Raw genomic sequence first — 22261 nt, 5'->3', positions numbered from 1 at the left:
CTTGAACAACAGCCACAGGCCTGGGAGACGCCAGCCTCCAACTGCAGTCATGCCTTGGCTCATTAGTCCTATGTGCCCCTGAAACTCAACTGTCAAAGGGGTGTTGAGCACACAAAGCACTGGGCAGCATCTGAATTAAATTCCTGTGTGGAACCAAAAATAGAACACTTTGAGCCCCTTCTCTGTTGTGAAGAAAAAATGCCTGGACAAAGAAAAAATGCTTTTCTTGGTATTATTTAATGTGTTTTTCTGTCTAAAAAGCTAAAGATTTTTGGCCTCAAGGGGTGCTAGCCTGTTACCTTAGAGACTGTTTCTTTTAGAGGCAGTGGAGTGGCAGAGGGCATGCCTTTGCTGCTTACCTTGGCAACCATGAATTGCTAAATGCTATTCCCATGAATGCAAGCCTTTCACTGCCATTAGCGCTTGCCCACAGGTATAAACATTCCTTCATGAAAAGGTCCAGGGGAATGTACACTACGTCGATAAAAATCAAGACGACAAACAAAAGCATATTATATAACGGAGCAGTTATATAAAATTAGATTTTAAAACAAGACGTGTCTTTAATGACATTGATCCTGGACGCGGTCAAATTTCCTGTTCCATTTATATTCCCTACAGCCATACCAAGCAGTGGCAACAGGGAAGGGAAGAAAGTGAGAAAGCTCGACAGGATATTCTTGTTTCTGTAATTGCAAAATGGAAGACCACTGCGTCTGTACTCAGAATAAACGTGCTGGATGGCCTCACAGGAATAGCACAACTCCAGCAGTCTCACTGCCTGGCACTCAGGCAGATGGACATGGGAGGAAAGTAGAGCTCCTTGGGGCCGTTCAGTGTCACCAGTTCCCCCCGCTCACAGGGATTCTTTATGGTCTAGCTGGGCAAACACTACAGGCAAAATTCTCGACGTGTTTACCTGTATAAAGCCCTTGTGCTGCAAAAACAAGAGATTTGTTGTATTCTTCCTCTAAATGAAGCTGTTGAGCGTGGAGGAATTAAGTCCTAAACTTAATTCCCCCCCTCCTCCTCCCCTCAGTCTCCATTTTGTACACTGATGTTTTTTAAAGAACAACATTTCCATGCCATTATCAAGTCAATTCACTTTCTCAGGTCTCATCAGATAGGACTTCCAATAAAAAAATAAATAAATAAAACCATCTGGTTTGGTTAGATTGTAGTGAAGTGTATTTTAGCAGTAGAAATCTCTTGGGAAAAGATGTCTTGGGACACCACTGTGAGACTTTCCTCTAAATGCCGGTCAACAGGGAGCCAGAAACCAACTAATAGCTCCCATGGGCTGAAAAGCCCAGAGCTCAGCAAAGCATGAGGACACTATGGTCTTGATATGCCTATACAGCAGCAAATTTGTGCAATGATGTTGTGCTATTGTCAGGCAGCCTGGAGAAGGTTCATCCCGCCTTGGGAAAATCCACGTAGACGCAGTGCTTAGCACCGCACAGAGAAGTCTCCCTACCTTGCATCACACAGCCAGCAGTCAAATGGGCTCTTGAAAGCTGACCCTGATGCAAGGGCAGAAGGAGCAGGCTCTGGATGGCTGCTCCAGAGCAGCGCAGCCTTGAAGAGCTTCAGCATCACTGCTGAATGGTGATCAATGCAGTGGTCAAACCTATTGGAAAATAATGTGAGGCTTTCCTGAAAACAAAACAAAGAAAATACAAAACAACCAAACAGAACTGTTCACCAATACATCTCCAGCATGCAGATTTTAAAGCCAGATTTTAAAGGAGGGCTTTGGAAGGGCTGGCCAGGTATCTGCAAAGCTTCTGCCCCAGCATCTCCTCTTACCCTCATACCTCCTGACGTAGCCTCCTCCCCCACACACCTGGCATCAAGTGCTTTCAACCAGCACATAGCACGCTGTGAGCACCAGCCGACGACCCGGCCTCCTCTCCTACTGCAGCGGTACAAGCTCAATGCTGCTAATCAGTTAGTGCTGAAGCTTTGGGATTCTGCTGGTTTCACTGGGGAACAGCTGTCCTCTACGTTCTAGTAGCACTGTTGATCGTTGTGCCACTTTTACCCTTGTAAGAATGGGATCTTTACAAATGTACTTAAGTGCTTCTGTTATCCCACCATTTTTTCTGCTACTATATTTACACAGGCTTTTACTACAATTTTGTTAGGGCCAGAAAAGGTTGAATCTTCAGTCAAATCAGCAGACCAAACATTCCTGGTGCATCATTAAGAGAATGAGGAACCACTTCCTTCATCTTTTAGAAGAAGAGTAAATTTTTCAGAAATGCTGATATGGAAATACGTGGAACAGAAATGCCCAAAGCCAGGGCCATGATGCTGTAAGAGGAAACAGGTGTGGTGCTGCCCTGCTGGCCATGAAGCTGCTGGGTGTCACAGCAGACAGCAGTGCTCTCAGAACCTGGCTGAGCCTCGGCCGCTGCAGTGTGCCATGGGAGCATTGCAACGGGGGCAGAGCTCTCGTCCGGCTGCTGCCCTGAGGTCTGCCACACCAGGCAGACCTGTGGGCTGGATCTGCTGTTGGGTCTCAGGGACATTCAGGGGTGTTGTCAAGGTCCAAAAACCTCATCCTAAAGAGATTTCTTATGAAAATGCAACCTGGAAAACTTGAAGAGCACAGGACTTACTCCTGCTTGAATTCAAGTTATCCAAGAGATTACTTGTATCCATCTGCATGCACATAAATCTAACCAACACAGGCCATGCCAGACAGGAAGAAATAGACACCAACAAGTACCTAACTTTTGGTCCCCAGCGCAGTGAATGTCCTCAGCAGCAGTAAATGCAAAAACCAGAAAGCTATTCATGGACTTTCAGACTGAAATTACCTTTCTTCACAAAACAAATCGTGTTGCTTTCCAGGTGCCTGTCAAGTGAGAGACAATGTTAGTTGAAGGACATTTATACAATCCACAATTCCCAACTGAGGAAACTTGAAAAGACATTTAATTTATGAGACATGAAGAAACAGTGAAACAATGTAGTTGTGAAATCCATTAGTACATACAACTTTCAAGGAATGCTGAAAAAATTGGGGATGCAGAGAACAAGCTTAGCAACTTTACAAACTCAGAATATTTACTGTGTAAAAGCTGTGGTATATTTCAAGAAAACAATCCCTCCAAAATGTATGATATTTTTCCTTGTTTTTCCTTCACTAACTACATGACATTGTTCCAAGCACTTGGATTTCAGTTCAAAGTAGCAGAAAAGGAAATATGTAAATTAAATAGATTAAACAAAATAGTCATGAGCATTTCTGAATTAAATATACACTTAAGAAAAATCTTCTGTCTCATAGTTGTGTCCAAAAACCATTCCTTGGATTGTTTACTGAAGCCCTTAATGTATGCACTGAGAAGGCCAATATGAGCCCTTCAGGAAAGAGAAAAAGAAGAGAAAGAAATGAAAACAATCAGGAGTACCTGTAAGCATCCACCATCTGGCTGCTGAGCTGGTAGCAAGCAGACTTTAACATTTAGAGACTGTTCAAATTTTTAGTCAAAACCATCACAATTCTGTTCCCTTTGAAAAGTTTGGAGGGCTCAGACTTGGGGTCCCTTCCTTCCTCTTCCCCATGGCACCCTCACCTTCTTCCCTTGCCTGATTCCTTTTTGAAAGTTCAAGCTGATGGTTGCTGCTGTTTCTTTTCTGGCACGGAGGAGCAGCAAGTGTTTACATCAATGAAACATAAATGTGGGCATGTAACACCATCAGGTATCAAACAAAATGAGCCAGATACTAAACAAACCTGGGGACTTGTGGTGAAATAAGGACAAGATCAAAGTTATCTATCTAACACAAGCTTTTCAACTGCTTCCCAGTCATGCCACTGCAGCTCTACTGAGTGACAAGAACAAGAAATTTCCACTACAGGAAACACAGAGAATAAGGTCAGATACTTTTTAGCTGCGTTTCTATTGCATCTCTTTGTTTAGCTGAGTTTCCTGCATCTGGACTGTAAATTCTTGACATAATCTACAACTCCCAGAATAAGACAGTCATGACTTGCCTTGCCATGCTTTGCCTTTCCTCGCCTTGCCATACCTTACGTCCCTCCCCATAAAATTTTCCTCCTTCCCCAAAAGAGGAATTAGGTATGGTTTGGTACCAGCCATGACATTTTGGATTTCAGTGGATGGCTTTCCTCAGCTCTGCAGCCTGTCGTCAGGTGGTCCTAAAGGCAGCTCAGCCCCAGCCTTGACCCAAGAGCACCCACAGGATCACCGGGTCTGGTGTCCCTGGCTGTGACATAGAGTGTTAGCCTACAGGGTATAATAGTCTGGGTGTGTGAAATCAAATAAATAGGTATAATTTCAGGAGCAGCAAGTACTGGTGGTTTTGGTTCTTTAAGCTGAACACATTCATGTTAAAGGCCAAGTGTTGCCAGTAAAAGGACTATGCAAATTAAGGGATATTTTTTTCTTCTAGCATGGTGAAATTAAAGAAAAGCTAAAATTAGCACTCTAACACAAGCTTCACAGGTCTCAGTTCTGCCACTACAGAATGAATGTGCTGAAATGGAGGAGGGAAGGGGGGGGACCTCTTATTTCTGGCAGAGTTGTAAAACGCTGTGATTATTAGGGAGCAGCAGCAAAGTTCCCTGGAATTAGCTAGCGGTCATGCATCTCTAGCTAATCATGTTTCAGCCACTATGAACAGCTCGTACCCACTGTGAATACACCAGGGGAGCAGCCCTCATCTCCTCCTGCCCAGATTTTTTGGCTGGCTGGACGTTCCTGATTATTTTCTTCCTCTGCTCACAGTAAACCTCCTCTAATTTATCCACCAACATAACATGTCAGCTTCCATTGTAAACCAGTGGTCACAGTTGAAGGTATCAGTGCAGATGGCACACAGTGATCCTCTTATACTGCTGTTCCAAAGTCACCATCAAACATTCCTCATCTGAAAGTAACCGTAGCTAATTGTGCCGCTTATTTATGTCAGAAGTTATTGTGTTACCTAGTCATGGTTAAAAACACATCTTACTCTGAGAGTTTTGGACTAACATGAATTCTTGATGCTAAATACCAGAAGAATATGCTACTAATTTAACTCATCTGGTGGCTTACTTTAATCACTGCCACTATAGTTAAGTCGCTGCTGGGATGTTGGACAGCAAATATTTAACAGCACTCTATCATGCTATGTGAAGGTGTAGGGCACAAACTGAGGAAGAATACCACATCCAGTTGAAGTGGCAGAGGAATGCAGTAGACAGAATGTAACTACTTGCCTAGGAAACTGAAGCTAGCACTTCCACTCCTTTAAAAAATATATTTTTAGACTATAATAATTAGTCTAGGTTTCTTTTCTAGGTGCACATTGCATGGTTAGAAAGTAGGCAGGCAAGTTAGAGTGAAAAAAAAATTAAAAAGCAACAACAGAATGAATGTTTCTTGAATTTCTATTAAATTCAAGCTGATATTAAAAAAATAAAAATGTTGTGACTAAGAAAAGCAAAATGGAAATCAATGGAAAATAAGACTTGTTTTGAGATTTACACATTTCTGAACTTCCAGAATCCAGAGTCAGAAGGCAGAAAGAACCTGAGGTGCTTCTGACCCAGGGAATGCTAGACTCCATAAGAGTGTCTTTTTCTCCATAGGATTTAAGACCTGAAGCTAGACTTTCATTTGGAAGCAGTTTGCCAATTAATTGATATTTTGATGAGAGCATTCAAATGTTCATATAATAACCTGGGAATTTTTGGATGCCCTTAAGTGCTGTGGGGAAAGCCTTGAGTCTATGCTCATTAGAAACAGCAAAGTCTAGATCCAGAAAGAGATTCAGAGGCAGTGCTGCGGGGATGCCTGGTGTTGAGGAAGCCAGTGACCAGCCCTGTGATGCTGGGCTGCTACATACCAGGCACTGTGAAGGACATGCCTACAGGTAACCACATCCATTCTCTGCACTGCTGAGGCCAACTCCAAGCAGCACTCTCTATCTTGCAAACAAGAAAACCATGAGGACATGCATAAATGTTAACTCTATCCTTGGTGGCCCAGGTTTTACATTCAGAATTATTGCAATGGACTTTCCCCTCTTCAAACCAAAGTCCCAATCTGAAGGAAAAATAGCCTAAATTTCAACAGAGAGCACAGATTCCTGGCCGTGCTTTGCAGAATTGACCACAGGACAGTCTCCAGTGGTCTGGTGGACATTTGCACTTAGGTTGCAAGTGGCTGATTACTACTCACCCTGGTCCTTCAAAAGTGGGAGAAATGGGCTCTGCTCTTCCCTGTTTCTTTGAAAAGTTCCCAAACAGCAGGTTACAGGCACTTGTCTTCCCATACACTTGGACAGCCTGTGCAACAGAAGAATAGATTATCTCAAAGCGATGATTTGTACTCTATGTGTAGAGTATGAAGAGGGGCAGCCCTCCAAGCTCACCATAATCCCTTGGGCCCTGGAAGCAGCACAGCTAAAAGAGCCAACTGACTTAAGCATAGCACCATACAGAGGTAGCAACCCTTCTTTTACCCAGAGGCTAACTAGGGTGTGCAAGCCATGCATACACACTGTAGCCACAGGACAGCAGGGATATTTGCTTTCAATCACTGCTCTGGTTGTCAGTTTGCTGTGCTGTCAGATGTTCCACAGGTGTTAAAATGCAGTGTTTTGTATCTCTACAGGCTGAAGACAAACTCATTATCCATTTGAACACTGTGGTATATACCTGCAGCAAAAAAGAAAACTAGAGACTGAGTAGATGAGCCTCAAATACGAAAATCACTTTGATGATATATCATATTTTAGGCCTGCTTCCCTTCACAGTGTTCCAAAAAATCAGCCTTAACAGAGACATTTACAAGCACTGAGCATTTAGAGGCAGAAAAGACCACTTTTATTCCAGGAAATGGAGAGAAACTTTCCATGCACACACACACACTCATGCACTCACAAAAACTCCTCAAGTATAACTTTAAGAGAACCAGCACTATCGCTCGGCTCAGATCAGCCAGAACCACTTCATTTTGATTGAAGAGAGGAAAAACAACAACAGTAAAACTCAAACCACTGGGTTCCACAAATTGGGCCAAGTTCTAAAAATAGAAACACTTTCTTATGGAAATAAATACAGAAAAGAAAGAAAGAAAGGAAAAAAAAAAAGAAAAAGAAAAAGAAACACACCAACAACCAGCCTCCAGAAGATCTGAACTGTTCCCAAAATTGTCTGAACTTGGTGCCAAGCACACAGGGCAGCCTAATGCTTAGAAGTTTCTCATGCCAGTGCTGGATCTCTGCAGGAATTAAGGAACTAGTGACTGGATGTCCAAGACTGGGAAGTGACTGTGAAAAAAAAAAAAAAAAAAAGAAAAAGAAAAAAGAAAAAAAAAAAAAAAAACAAAACACTGTTTTCTAATGGACAAGCTGCTCAACCATTTTAACTGTTGCTTGAATGCTTGTCTTCAGGCAACACAATGTAAAATCTTCCCTTGGCAAACCAGCTGCTGAGGCTTGCAGCCTGGCACGGTGCTGCAGGCTCAGCCTCCAGCAGCCGGCAGCCTCCTCCCCACAACACAAAGAGAAAGGCAGCAGGTTTTCTGCTCACAAGGACACAGTTCAGCTCCTCTGGTGAGGCTGGCATCTTGGGCAGCCTCTGTCCACACGCATGGGGCAGCTCGTCAGGGTGGCACCGAGCCCTGCTGGGTGCACAGCAATCCACTGGCTTCTACCCCAGCGCTAAGCAGAGAACAGCAGCTACACGGACAGCACACACAAGGGTGTGTGACAGAGCTTTCGCCTGAATGTAACAGCATGTTTTCTTTCTACTTCTGAAGACAATTTGGACTGCTTTTCATTGAAATATCTTTCTCCTAGAGACCCCAGTTTATTATGGATGGATTCCAGCACTTACAGTCCTGAGCACAACTCTTTGCTGCTGAAAAGAAACTCGTGACAATGCAGCAGGCAAACAAAGGATACCTTAAAGTGTGAAGTATTCTTTCCACACTCACACAAACACGGCAGAAGTGGCAGGTCAAGCAGCCCCATGAGCTCAGTACGTGCCACACATTTCCTCTCCGATGGAAAGGGAGTGGTTCAAAGGAAGCAGAGCAAAGTTCCAACACAGTTTGGGCGGGCTCTGACTCCAATTTCTGTTTTGAAACCTTGCCTACATTTCTCTGGGTATCACCGATCGAGAACGGATCTGCTTTCTCACAACAAATAACTACTGTCAATTATTTGTACTGCAGCAGGGCCTGAAATCGACAGTCACGGGCCCGAGGTCTTGTTCTGTTCAGTGCTGTACAAACTTAGACATGTTTCTGCAGGGCTGAAAAGGCATGGAGATGTGCTTTCAGTGAAATTTTAAGTATTCCAAGAAGTAATGCCAATTTCTGTTTTCCTGCCTGCACTGTTCAGAATGCACAAAACACAGAAAACAACATTAAGAAAGTAGGTAAAAAAGCAGCTTATGTTTATCCTCTGAGACTCTCTGTTATCTTACTAAGAACCAGGCAGTAATACAGCTCCTTATGATTTTGCTTTCATGTTTTGCCCAATCTCAGGATATACAGTACTAAAAGAACATACCCCTTTCAGGGACAGAATACCAGAACAACTGCTTTCTGCACATTGTAATGACAAGAAAAGAAGGCCTTTAATATCCAGGCAGGAAGACAGCATTCAGGATTTACACAAATCACTGGAGAGCTTTGTGCTAAAATACCTGAAACGCCACTGATGGTCTCCAGCAAACAAGTTCTCAAGGGTTTCCAAACCTGCTTGTCCTTCTATTTCTCTCTAGACCTATGGCCTAGCAGATGTTTGTCCCAGACACTTGAAGATGGGGCCTGCAAAGATCCTGGGAGGGCAATTCTACCTTCTCCTTCTGTAATCCATACCAGCCTCTGGTACTTTTGTGAGGCATTTCGCTTGTTGTCCAATGCAGTCTCGGTGTTTCTGAGTGGTCATTTGCCTTTTCTATTAAAGATAAAAAAAAAAAAAAAAAAAAAAAAAAAAAAAAAAATAGTTAAAAAATCTTAGTAATACAATGTTATTTAAACTTTAGCAGTTTTACTGATGCTAAAGAGTCGTGGTAAATGGAGCCAAGTCCAGTTGGAGGCCAGTCACTAGTGGCGTCCCCCAGGGCTCGGTGCTGGGGCCGGTCCTCTTTAATATCTTCATCGATGATCTGGACGAGGGCATCGAGTGCACCCTCAGTAAGTTCGCAGATGACACCAAGTTAGGTGCGTGTGTCGATCTGCTTGAGGGTAGGAAAGCTCTGCAGGAGGATCTGGATAGGCTGCACCGATGGGCTGAGGTCAACTGCATGAAGTTTAACAAGGCCAAGTGCCGGGTCCTGCACCTGGGGCGCAATAACCCCAAGCAGAGCTACAGGCTGGGAGAGGAATGGTTGGAAAGCTGCCAGGCAGAGAAGGACCTGGGAGTGATGGTGGACAGTCGGCTGAATATGAGCCAGCAGTGTGCTCAGGTGGCCAAGAAGGCCAACGGCATCCTGGCTTGTATTAGGAACAGCGTGACCAGCAGGGCTAGGGAGGTGATCGTCCCCCTGTACTCAGCTCTGGTGAGGCCGCACCTCGAGTACTGTGTTCAGTTTTGGGCCCCTCGCTACAAGAAGGACATCGAGGTGCTTGAGCGGGTGCAGAGAAGGGCGACGAAGCTGGTGAGGGGCCTGGAGAACAAGTCCTACGAGGAGCGGCTGAGGGAGCTGGGCTTGTTCAGCCTGGAGAAGAGGAGGCTCAGGGGCGACCTTATCGCTCTTTTTAGGTACCTCAAGGGAGGCTGTAGCGAGGTGGGGGTTGGCCTGTTCTCCCACGTGCCTGGTGACAGGACGAGGGGGAATGGGTTTAAGTTGAGCCAGGGGAGTTTTAGGCTAGATGTTAGGAAGAACTTCTTCACTGAAAGGGTTGTGAGGCACTGGAACAGGCTGCCCAGGGAAGTGGTGGAGTCACCATCCTTGGAAGTCTTCAAAAGACGTTTAGATGTAGAGCTTAGGGATATGGTTTAGTGGGGACTGTTAGCGTTAGGTTGGAGGTTGGACTCGATGACCTTGAGGTCTCTTCCAATCTAGAAAATTCTGTGATTCTGTGATTCTGTAAACAAGCTCCATTGTAACTCTAGCAGTTTCCATATAAACTCCGTATCCAGTTCTAACTTCTGTTTCCTGAAAACTTTTGCTAGGACAGCAGGGTAAGCTATTTTCTTACTCTTGACACAGCTGAAGCTTTTAGAAGGAACATGAAGGGCCAGGACTTTTAAGGAAGCAAGGTCACTTATTTTGTCTTTTAAAAAGGGTTTTTAAGAAGCCAGATCCCAGCTGATTTTTTGTATGCCAAATACGAGAAATATAATATGAGAGAAACAGAAGTGCTATTTTGGGTCACATGAGTATCATATTCTGGACAATCTTTTTATTAGCAGGCAGATAGCCCTTTCTTGCCTCTTCTTTTAGTATTTTCAGACTTCAGCCTCATGCATTTCCACCACTGCTGAGAATGGGACATTTATAAACTTCCTGTCACTAAAAATTATAGGTAAATCTGAACTTGAACTTAGCTAGAAGCACATCACAAACTGCAAAGCAGCAACTCACATCCTTGTTTAAAACCATGTTTTCAAAGAGAAGGTCAATATTTTTTGTATTATATTTATCTTCTTTCTAAATGCCTGACCCAAATAAGTAATCAAAGAGAATGAAAGCCTAAAGCCATCAGTTCAAATTTCATCATGTGATTCTATCCTGGTGTGTAAGAAAACACTCCATTAACTTAACAAGCAAAGTGTGCATTGGAAATGTTATTCTAAGCATTTAATGGAGTTACATAACTCTTGTGTGTTTGCTACAGATAGTAAAAATAGTCAAGAAACATTGCTTAGTAAAAAAATGCCCTTTTATTTAAAAAGTAAAAGTTGCTTACAGTTTTCTCAGACAGTTGTATCAAAATGTTTATGATAAATATTATCAAAACTATTTTACATGTTTAATAAAAACAGTTATTAAAAATAAGCTCTTTTAAACATGGCAAAATAAAAATTGAATCTTTCTTTGGAAAGTTTTGCTTTCCAGACAGCTATCACAAATACCTTTACTTCAGAGTAGAATGTGGTAAAATTTGATTATTCAAGAGTCTTAATGATTCAGGCATTTTCTCCGCCATCTTTGTAAATTTAAGCACATACATAGGTTTTGAAGCTTTCGTATGATTTCGACCACTAAGAGAAGCCCCTTGGAACTAAGACTATGTCTCTACTAGGCACAGCTCCGACGCCAAGGCCAACCGAGAGAGCGAAGGAGCATTTTTAATTACAGCACTACCCTATGCATTTATGATTACTTAAGTGCACTTGACCCCACCAGTTGTCTAATCCTTCCTTTTAACTTCTCCACGGTCTATTAAACATCCCCATTTACAAGACTCTCTGCTGGAATCAAACACTTGCTGGTTGCAATGTCTGTCTTTCCTGCTTACAATGTTCTGACAGCCCTTAACATATTCCAGTCCAGATTTGACCTCTGAACGGTATGCATCTAAATTGAGTTGATCTCACTGACAAAGATCAAGCGGCTACTTAAAGTGTCTTGTGGCTGGATTTTCCAGCAGACCTACAACTTCAAGCTGAAGGAGACATGAAAGGCTGCATGCAGCTGCAAGCAGTATTAGGAGGTAGGAGAACAGTACAAGCCTCACTTTATCTGAACAGCAAGTGCTACAGGGAAAAGGGAAAGGAAATGGGCTACAGATTCTTGGCTCCAGCGTAAGCCCATGCCTAGAATGCATGATGATGACACTCACCCATGCATGATGGATACTCTCCTGTGCACTACTCATGCATGATGATGATATTATCCATACTAGATAAACAAGTTCTCTGAGTAGAAATTGAAGATTTTATGCTATCTCCCTTCTTTATGGTGCTGCTGGATTCAGTTGTACTAATGGCTTAGAACTTTTCTAAAATACCATGAGGGAAAACAACTTCCCTACAAATCCAGGAGGTTCATCAGTACAACATGCAGTATAGGACCACTGCATGGAGAGAAAATTTCCTGCTCTCAAGCACATAAAGTAATTTATGAATGTTGTCCTGAAGGTGATTGCCAGCTGACATAAAAAAAAATAAAGAATATAAAATTCCTAACCTTTTCCTCTCAAAAGTCACAAACAATGTAGACAAAACCACAGCTTGTGTGGGGAGATGAAGAGGCTAGGCAAACAGCTGTAACATTTGCAGTTATATCTGTGTTTTTGTTATTTATTTACATTTATTTTCCTTTGAAGTAATAGCCTCTTCTTTTCAGACGGGTTTTGCTGCTGATGTCCTTAATAAACTTCAGTAGTATTCTAGCAGGGAGAGAAAGCTCTTGATTGCATTTTCTTGAAAAGCCTGTTTTGCCATCAATATATTGGAAAGCAACCAATAACCATCTTTCTGCAGGGCCTATAGAAACAGAATTAATACAAGAGAAGTCTTTGAAATAATTCTTGCAACATCAGTGTAAAAGAAGCTCATGTGCTTGCCTGGCAAGCTTTTTCGGTCTAATACAGCAAGAATGTACATCTTGAAAAAGATGATCCATTTTCCAGATAATGGTTTTTTTTTTAATTTTTTTCCATGTTTCTAGAAAAGAATCTATGCGGTTTATATTCTGGTTACCTGAATGAGAGAACACCGATCCAGAAAATACTCCCATTATTTTCAGTGGATTAGAAAAGGTAATGCCTGTCTTGCAAAACTCTTTTAACTTTCCTCGCTCCTCTCATTTTTCTAGCCATCATTTCTGATGTAGACTCAGTGACTCTGATCTTACAGAATGTAAGTTTGCCATTCCTCAATTTCTTTACCTACATCCAGTTTCTGAAGAAATGCATGGAGCTGTCATTCAAAACCTTTGTGCAGTGAGTCTAAGGAAAAGAAACCTCAAGGAAAACAAATATCAAGGAAAACAAAAACAGAGGCTTGATAAGATCTTACTGGGTGACTGAGACCTGGGACAACTAAGGCTTTCTTATGTTCAAGTGCTAAAAAAGATACCTCTTATGGTATGGTAATGGAAGGGAGAGATGATAGGTAGTGACTCATACCTAATCAAAGCAGTGATAATCAATCATAGAATTAAATTTAGGTTTTAAAAAAACAACCAAAAACAATGACTTTAGATTTCATTTTACAAAGCAAGTACAAAACTAAGAAATAACTAAGATCCAAACTATCCTGGGGTGTATAGGAGAATAGTTGTTCTGTGGTATATCCTAGCAGTAAGAAAACCACTACCTCATTTCAAGAAATACTTATATATACATATATACAGCACCAACAGAAATAACATATCCCCTAAAAAAATGTTTTCTTCACATGTAACACAACAGACTGAAGAGTTTTAGTTATCCTCTCCCAGTGTTCTCCTCCCTGCCAGGATACAAAACCCTGTGACATTTCAATTCCATTGTGCAGGTAAGAATTTTCAGTACACAGTTGCTTGCCTTGGGGTAACAAAATCAATTTGGTAATTTGGTTGTTAAATCAAGAAGGAAGGAATGTTATTTCAAGGTTTTCTAAGGCTTCTGTGTAATTGTCTGTCCCTTAACTATGTCTGATTTTCTTCCAAACATACTGTAGATTTTGGAATTTGTAGTAGAGATGACAAATTTTTCTAGGATTTATTTCTCCCTTCAAAAGGTATTTAAACTGAAGTACCTGGCTAGTACATGGCAATTACTGCTTACTGAATAAACTATCTTGCTAAATCCTGTGTTGCACCAGGTGTCCATCAGTCACTGAGCTGAAGGAAATCGAGGTTATTTCTAGGGTTTCCACAAAAGATGTGTGTAGACTTAAAACTTCAACACATATTAGGTAAGCAGTTCTATTGTTTCTGAACTCAACATTTGAACAATACTATTGTCTTCCTGTCTGCTTTAAAATGACACAGGGTGTCTGAATAATGACATTTCCCCCTTTCAACAGTATAAAAGGTGATGTCATCTCTCTGCAAGCACACATAAATCTGCTGGAATTACATATTATGAAACATTTGAGGCAAGACATCCAGTATCTCTAGTATGAGATTCTTATGTTGTAGAAATAAAATGAGGAAAGGATTAACAGTATCTAAGTTACTTAATAGCTCAGAAATGTAGGCAGAGATGATCTACCATACAGATTTCTTTGCACTCAGTATGACTAAATCTTTGACTAATTTAAACATTTTAAAAGCATTTCATGTGTATCTCATAATTCCAGGAACACAGCAAGCATGTTGCTGCATTGCCATTTGGATGTTTTAAGTGGTAAATCCTGGACTCCATGTAAGCATCTGCTTCCATTACAGTTGGCTTGGTTCCCAAGAACCAAAAATCTCTGCTTTTAAAAACTTCCTCTAGTTTCTTTTGAATTCCTTTAATAAATCTTATGGAATATATTTCACTTGCACAGAATTACCACATCCATTTTACTCTGACTTCATCCTGAGAGCATCATCTTTCAGGATGAAAAAGCAAATTAATTGTATTTTACACTATTAAACTCAAAGTAAACCGTCAATACACCAGTCTCTGACCTGAATTTCTTCTGTCAGAACCAGAACCAAAATACTGTGTGACTCAACTACTGAGACTATCTTCAGCAATTTCATTCTTTGCTGACTTGTAGATAAGACAAATAATAATTAATACACCATAGTACATCATAACAGCTGCTTTAGCATTTTTTACAGTTACACCCACTGAAAGCAGAGTTTTCTGACAAACTTAGACTGACTGAGCTAGTCTTCTTCCATCTTAAGGCTGAAGAACCTTTGAGAACCTATGGGGAAGATCCTTTGCTGCTATGATTCTTCATTGTTCCTCCTTCCTTTTAGTTCTCACTTTTAGTATTGAAGTGTTCATTGAAAGTTAGACCCTTTCTGCTCTTAGAACAGTGCAAAACATACTATCTTTTACTTAGATAATGACTATACATATCTGTTCCTTGGAAAAAAAATATATTCCAGATTTTCTAGATTCTTTGGCCAGTTGAATTTGTTGCTATTAAATTACCTAATGATATACTTTGCCTGGGAATTTTTCTTCTTCCAGCCATTTTATTATTTTTCAAGGACCCATGCTGCTTTGTTCATTTGATGTTCTCCTTCAAGGAACCAAGCTTCACCCAGCTACAGAAATACAAAACAAGAGAAACAAAAAGTTATCTCGGTTCTTTCATATTTTTTTCTGCTGCTCTTCTTGTTACGTCATGGACCCCAAGAAGACCTTTTTCTTCCAACACTGCTTCTCCCTGTCTCTAAATCCCTTCTTCCTTTTGGGACAGTATTCCCCTTTGAGCCTCCTGTCTCTCTACCTGGTACACACACAAGTGTTCCCTTCTGCTCATCTATGCCGTATCTCATACTCCAGCACCAGTCCTCCTCCACTCCAGTGCTATTTCTTCACAAAAACAGCTCAGTTTAACTGTTTGGCATGCAAAGAAAACTGTCAGATATATTACCTTCTTTCAGCAAGACTTCAAGGTGCAGTTTTAGCATAACAGGCACAGTGAAATTATCAGTCCTTAAGTATTCACTTATTCACGGGAACATTCTTGCATTGTGTAAATGGGTTTTATACGTGTTCCCTCAGTTGTTTTCTTTTCTCCATAGGTCTCAAGTTTAAGATTTAACTGAAATATATTAGATCAAATTGATGAGCACTTTGCTACTATGTGTCTCAGTCACCCTCATTAAAAAAAAAAAAAAAAAAAAAAAGTTTTGCCACTGTGTTTAAGTAATTTGGCCTAGGTGATTCATTGTTTATTCCTGCCCAGATTTAGTGCTCACTATGAAAGAATAAAGATATTTCTTTCAAATGCCCAGCAAAACAACAGTAGCTGTTTTCACAGGCTGAGTTTTGTGGTCATAAAGCAGTGTTGATACAGGAATGGAACTGTCAAGACTCAGTTTCTTTCTTCACATGCACAAATGTTCAGCATGTTCAAAACACACCATTTGAATACACAACATTATTTTAAAAAATGCACTTTTGGGAAGCAGCTCAACTGAATGGGTGTGCAGAAGCATAGCTTTGAAGAAGAATCCTATTTTAATGGAGATTGTCTCTAACTTTCCCAGGTATTGCTAAGGCATTCATCACTGCAGCCTGCAAGGTTACAGCAGTACATAAAAACAACATGATCATACTGCATTTACAAATCCCAGGTACTATCCTGACTTTCTTAGTGCTGGTTCCACTGGGTCATGATACTTTCTGTTAATCCTGCACACATCAAAACATCTAACTAACTTCAGAAGTGGGACCAACTGGGACAGCTTCTCATGGGGCACCTTGCAATGCAAGACCAAAAGCAGCTTGTACACCAAAAGAAGTTTCTCACTGCATGTGAGCTTGTTAGGTGAGGAGTTCTTGTAGGGTGTGATACCGACTCATGCATAAAGCAGTCTGGTTCTTAATACCTGGACTAAATCATGAAGAACAGTACAAACCATGGTATTTAAATTTAGAGTAAATTGCAATTTTTAGTCATGTTGTTGCTATATTCTCTAATATGCCACATGTGGTGGCTGAACCATCCAACATCTGGCCTGTGAATATGATACTGCCAAAGCTGTACTCGGTGGCTGCCAAACGGCTGAGCCCATGTGTGGCTTCACAGCTTGATATCCAGAGAGCTCAACTATGATTCAAATTCTGAAAAATCATCATGTCTAAGGTTGCAGCATGATTCAGCAGTTTGGAGGAGAGCCTTCTTAAGAGGAAAGAAGAAAACAACAACAACAACACCCAAAAAAAAAGTAAAACAAAAACCACCACAGCTGACCATGTATGGCATAAAACTTAACAAAGAAGTAAATGTCTTAGACACCTTCACCTCACAGCAGAGCTCCATAACTTGACTGGTCAGTACAAAATATGGCTAGTTACAAGCACTAGGGGCTAAATTCTGCTCCCATAACTATGGTGCAAGATAATTTCAATTTCACACAGTCTGTTTAAATATGAATACACAGAAGCTACTCGACACGTCTCTTGCTGGCACTGTTTGAGGTAAGTTTGAAATCATTAACCAGGTAGAGAGCACACTTCTTTATGAAAGAAAGCCTCCAGTGGTATTCCAGGAATGCTGCTAGAGAGGAGGACTCAGTCCCTACCACACAAAGATGCTTGATTTATAAATGAATTAATGTTTGTGAACTGACAAGGAACAAAAAACAGGGTCCTGCACACACACACACAGAGAATGCATTGGAAACCCCAGTGTTGTGCTAATTACTCCGTGTGCTCCAGGGATGTTTACACATACATAAAAAGTGAACACAGCTTGTGAAAACGGGGTTCCTACTGTCCTGGGACATGGAAGAGTTCAGCTGCTCATTCACATTGCAAAGCCTATTCCTCCCAGTTGGCTCCTTGCCTTCGTAAAGCTGAAAATAGCTAAACTGTGTGATTTCCTTCGTGCACTGATGGATCAGGCGGGCCAGCTCTGCCTCCAGCCATGAGAACACTCGGACTTCCTGCTGTGCTTCTGAACACTGCCTGACCAGGCAGGTCACACACCGTCCATCCATCTGTACCATGCTTATTCTTCTGCTGACGATGCCTACATTGCCTTTGCCAAGCAGAGTGGCTTAACAAATATTCTCTATTCCTTACAAAATACATGCTCGGTCATTTGGGAAATAATAAAATTTTTAAAAAGTGGAATAAATGCTGCCCCTGTTCAGGCTGAACAATTTGTTCAGCAGTACAAAATGTTGCTTTAGGAAAGCTTCCTTTGAATATAGTACATGAGATAAATGGAGCCTTTTTTTCTCATTCCCTTCTCTTTACCAGTAATTGAATGAAGTAGAGATTGTGAGGTAAAATCAAGCACATCTGGGTCAATTAGCATGGAAAGTCAATTCTTTAAAACCTGATGGATGCCTCTGGGAATCGTGCACTTCACAGCACGAATCTCAGTGCAGTGCTGCTCTCTCAGCAACTCAACTCAATTAAGCCATTACGTGGTTCTTTAAATCAGGGAATCTGGGGGAATTGGTTAATTGTCTGCTTGTCATGGTTCCTCCTCAGGGAGCATGTAAACGTCTTCTGTTTCTCCTATAGATGTGCGGTGCACATAAGAACAATCCATTTTAGCTGACTTATTCAAAGCTTATTTCTCCCGTGGGAAAATTAATCTTCCTCCTCAAATACTGCCCTGAAGAACAAAGCTGTCCAGTGGAAACAAACCATCCCATCAATACAGAATAGGTTTTCATTGATTACAGTCAGGTTTATATTTCTTATTCCTTGCAAGTCTCAAGTATTTCTCCCTGCTTTCACTTGATCATAACTTTCACAACCAACCTTCTCAGACTTGTGGTATGGTTTCACCATTCTCTGCAGCTACGAAAAGCTCTGCAACACACATGGACTTACCTAATGCACTATAAGTCACCCACTGCCTTTACAGTCAGCAGAGCCTGAGCAAGCTGTCTAAGCATACACGAAACTCTGCACTCAGTGGGCAGAGCTGACCATCTCTGGAGGACAACTCATCCTGTGACCAGATAGGTGGGCAGAATGACGCATTGGGGAATGCTTATCTGCCTCCAAAGAGAGCTGCTCTGAGTCCACTGAACCAAGGGATCCTCTAAGGGGATTGTGAACAACCAGCCTAAGGCAGATATCCCACTTCTAGACTGCAAAAATAGTGAGATTAATCCCACCTGCATCACCCCACCACCGTCACTGTGACAACCACTCTGTAAAGACAGACTGCTGCTCCTGCCTGTCATCACATCAGTGAGCTTCTCTTCACGTGCACACAAGCAGCTGACTTTCCCTTCTTTTGCTTCACATTTCAGACTGATGAACACCCAAAATCTCCAGCTGGCCTCAGTGGGAGACAGTTGCTGGGTGCTCAGGGTTGTGGAAAACAAATCACCCCATTTAGCCCCTAAATATGGATTTAGAAGGCTAACTTTAGATTCAGACTTTTTTTTTTTTTTTTTTTTAACTTGGCACGGTACTAAAATCCATCCATGAGGCGAGTTAATTTTTTTACCATCAAAGAGAAGTAAAACAACTTCTCCAAGGTCATACAGTAGGATGACTAGGATTAGTATGCCACAAATTTTGTGTGCTATAACCAGAAAATTATTCTGCTTCCTAAATGTGACATAATTGGGACATAGTCTGATAAATGGAGACTGAGTAAGCCACACTAAATCTACTGATGTGTTCTGTAATGTCTGGATGTGTCCCCAACCCTAGCTATGAAAGGAAATGTAATTATGGTAATGGGAAAGTGCAGTCCGCCCATCATTTGGGTTACCACACACATACGTAACTATTTCAAATATAGAACTGCAGTAACATCTCTTTTACTCTTATCTCCTTTAGATAGCTTTTTCCTTCAGTTATAAGCTTGATGTCTTTTCCTCTGACAGGAGAAACACTATTCTGGTGCATGTGCATTAGCCAAGGGCTGTCATGTCATTCAGAGGAGGTGGTAGGGCTGCTCTGGTCATGAGAGCTGCCATTGGGGCAGGCACCCTCACTTGCCCACGTAGGTCTAACCAGAGTATTTGTTTGGGTGCAATGGTGGGGATGAAGGAGGGAAGCTAGGTCTGAGGAAGAAAGTTCAAGAAGGAGAAGAAGATCAGGAAGCCAGAAAATTATATAAAGCACCCTTGTGTTTTGGAACCTAGGCCAATTTTAAAAATGAGGCATATGGCTCTTGCTGCAGTCTCATCCGTGAATGCAGGGCACTGTAGAGATTCACAAGCCTTATTCAGACAGCCTCGCTTGGCTCTGGGCAAACAGAACAGCACAGCACACAGTGTGGGCTAGCTCACACAGCTTCTGAGATGGCAGCTTAAACCAGTCAGCTCCTCAGGTGTAAAAGGGTAAATTTACACTGGCATCCTTAGAACATATCACTCACTCAGCTTGCATCATCTGGAGGACTTCTTGTCTTCAGAAGTTGTGCAATACGTACGTGTAACTTAAAAACTTGAGCTGCGGCCCCAGAGTACGTGCAAGGGTTCCTGACAACAAATCTTCTGGCTCTCCTGCCTGTCTGCACTCCAGTGACACAATGCCAGGCTATTTTCCTCCTACGGAGGACTGGCAGGCAACCATTTTTGTGCACTTCAGCTTGCCCTGGTTACAGAAAAGAGAGGAAATATTTTATTAACTTTCATCTCCCAAACCAGAGTGTGCTAGATAGCCAGACTTCTAGTTTCACCAAGCTTGGGTAAATGAGGTAGTGGCTTAAGTAGGTAAAAGAGAAGTGGCTTACTGCCAAATGTTTGCAGAAGCGTTAGAAGCATCTGAACTTTAAATTGTTAATATCTTTAGGCTGTCATGCCCCGGTGTTTATCACAAGCTAGAAGAGTATAAACAGAGGCAGCAGTGAATAGCATTAGAGAAAGGGAACTGTGACCTGCACATTGCCACACAAAGCCACCTTCTTGTAAGTGCCTTGTTCTTGTGCTGAGCAACGGCATGTAGCAGCAAAGTAATCCCAGCCTTGCCATGGGCAGCCAGCCCGGCGTTCTGGTGGCAGCTCCTCTAGCATCCAAATGCAGCTGCCAACCAGAGCTTCATGTCCAAAGGGGCTCTCCTTTCATCTTCCACCCTGAGCCAAAATCACACAGTACTTCTGTTCTCTGAAAATAACATTAGTGCTCATGTACATGCACCTGGACCAATTGCCAAACTATTGTAGATTCAAGACACTTTATATCCTTTCTTGAAAACAAAGAAGCAAACAAACAAACCTCACCACACAGTATTGCTTCTGCCCTCTGCCTTTCTTATGGCTTGGAATGCATCAAGATTGTGCCTCATTAATCATGTCTGGTAGAAGAAAAATGGGGAAAGACTAGCACAGTCACAGAAAATTCAATCTAACCAAGTCAGCAGTGGCTTGAAAGCTTTTGGATGCCTTGTAATTCACACACAAGTAGTTCCCACAGTCCAATTTCTAACGAAAAGATATTTGCACCCCAAAGTTAGTGCAGGTAGAGGCCAGTAACAGCTGAAAGGGGCCGGTAACAACTGAGTTGCTTCCTGACCATAAGATGCAGGAACCTCTGCAGTTAAATATACCTTATCTGCAGGTGAAGATGGGGCAGATCATTGCATATCCAATGCATGTCACGTAGCCAATGCATGACTGCCCTGCATGTCCTGTACTGCAGCCTTTCATCCCAGTTCAGAGACTCTGCACAATGCTGCCGCCATGTTTATGCTGGGGCTGCTCTGGCGCAAGGGGCTACGTGAAATGTGGCACACACTGAATAAAGACAGGACTTCTTCCATAGCTGTCAGTAGCACCTTTGAAAAGCAGTATGTGCATCGTTAAAAAATAAATAAATAAAAAATAAACACCATAATAATAATAAATAAAAAGGAACCATTTGCAAGAAATAAGAACTTCCTTTTCTTGCCTTTCTTCAAAAACAGCTCTGGCACCCTCCAAGCCCCAGAGTAGCACAAAAATGCTCACATTGGCATTGCAAACACATACGCCCAGAGGAACACGCATACACATACCTACACAGACCCAAAGCCCTCTCCCCAGGAATGTGGCCATCTCTTTTCAGGTACATACCAGCAGGAATGCATACACTGAAGAAACAGAGCAGGAAAAGAGCAATGTTTTTTTCACACAGACGTTTTTACTCTGCTTGCAGCAGTCCCCTCCTTTTACAGCCTCAGGCACGGCTCAATTTGGTCGAGCCAAAGGCAGTGGAGGCATGATGCAGATGAGACCACACCTTCCAAGCACCCTCCAATCACACAGAAAGAGAGCAGATGTCAACAAACCCACACCTTTGTGGGACCAGCCCCTTCTTCTTACATGAGGCAGTTTCCACTAAATAAGACCGCTCCTGCAGATGGCCAGCCTGTTTCCACTTGTAAAGGGTGAGCAAGCAAGGCCAACACTTTCCATAAACTCTGAAGCAAGGCTGAGAGGACTGTAAGCAGTTTTCCCCTTCTTCTGCTCAGAGAAAAGATAGCTCCTTCCTTGAGAAGTGCTTTTGTGCTGTGTGTGGGGTATCAAGAGCCAATACAAATCTTCCCTCAGTCTTCACTTCAGGCAGTGAAAAAATTGTTTGCCTACAGAATATGGATACCCATTCAAAAATGTGACTTCTACCTTACACTGACAAGCCTACTTAACCTCTCCACTGACATTAGTTGCCTTCTTTGCCACTCAGCAGAATTCAGACGAGATCCTCTTGCATTTTCTCTTACATCCTTCTCTACACATGCACATCAAAACATCTCCAAAAGCTGATGTTGAG

At 42.0% G+C, this 22261-nt stretch overlaps 1 protein-coding gene across 10 annotated transcripts in view; it reads right to left on the bottom strand.

Annotated features, from left to right (window-relative positions):
* Positions 1-21729, bottom strand: part of LOC311433584 (uncharacterized protein) — a 65401-nt gene extending 43672 nt beyond the window's left edge. For 2 of the 10 annotated variants that reach the window (XR_014690834.1, XR_014690835.1), the window contains exons 1-8: positions 21565-21729; positions 21060-21287; positions 19945-20108; positions 15009-15124; positions 7962-8931; positions 7135-7293; positions 6201-6307; positions 1478-2863 (exon numbers count right to left, since the gene is read on the bottom strand). Coding sequence is in view for 5 of the 10 variants with exons in the window: in XM_084512847.1 (XP_084368973.1) it covers positions 2832-2863; positions 6201-6307; positions 8831-8931; positions 19945-20108; positions 21507-21546 (444 nt within the window). In the remaining 5 variants the exon portion in view is untranslated. Of the gene's footprint in view, positions 1-1165; positions 2864-6200; positions 6308-7134; positions 7920-7961; positions 8932-15008; positions 15125-19944; positions 20109-21059; positions 21288-21506 lie in introns of those variants that run through there. The other 8 variants (XR_014690836.1, XM_084512849.1, XM_084512851.1 and 5 more) reach the window with 8 other exon arrangements.
* Positions 21730-22261: the final 532 nt, after the last annotated feature.

The sequence above is a fragment of the Aythya ferina genome (assembly GCF_964211825.1).
Source record: "Aythya ferina genome assembly, chromosome: 3".
NCBI classification, from domain to species: domain Eukaryota; kingdom Metazoa; phylum Chordata; class Aves; order Anseriformes; family Anatidae; genus Aythya; species Aythya ferina.
This window is presented reverse-complemented; position numbering and strand designations above follow the sequence as displayed.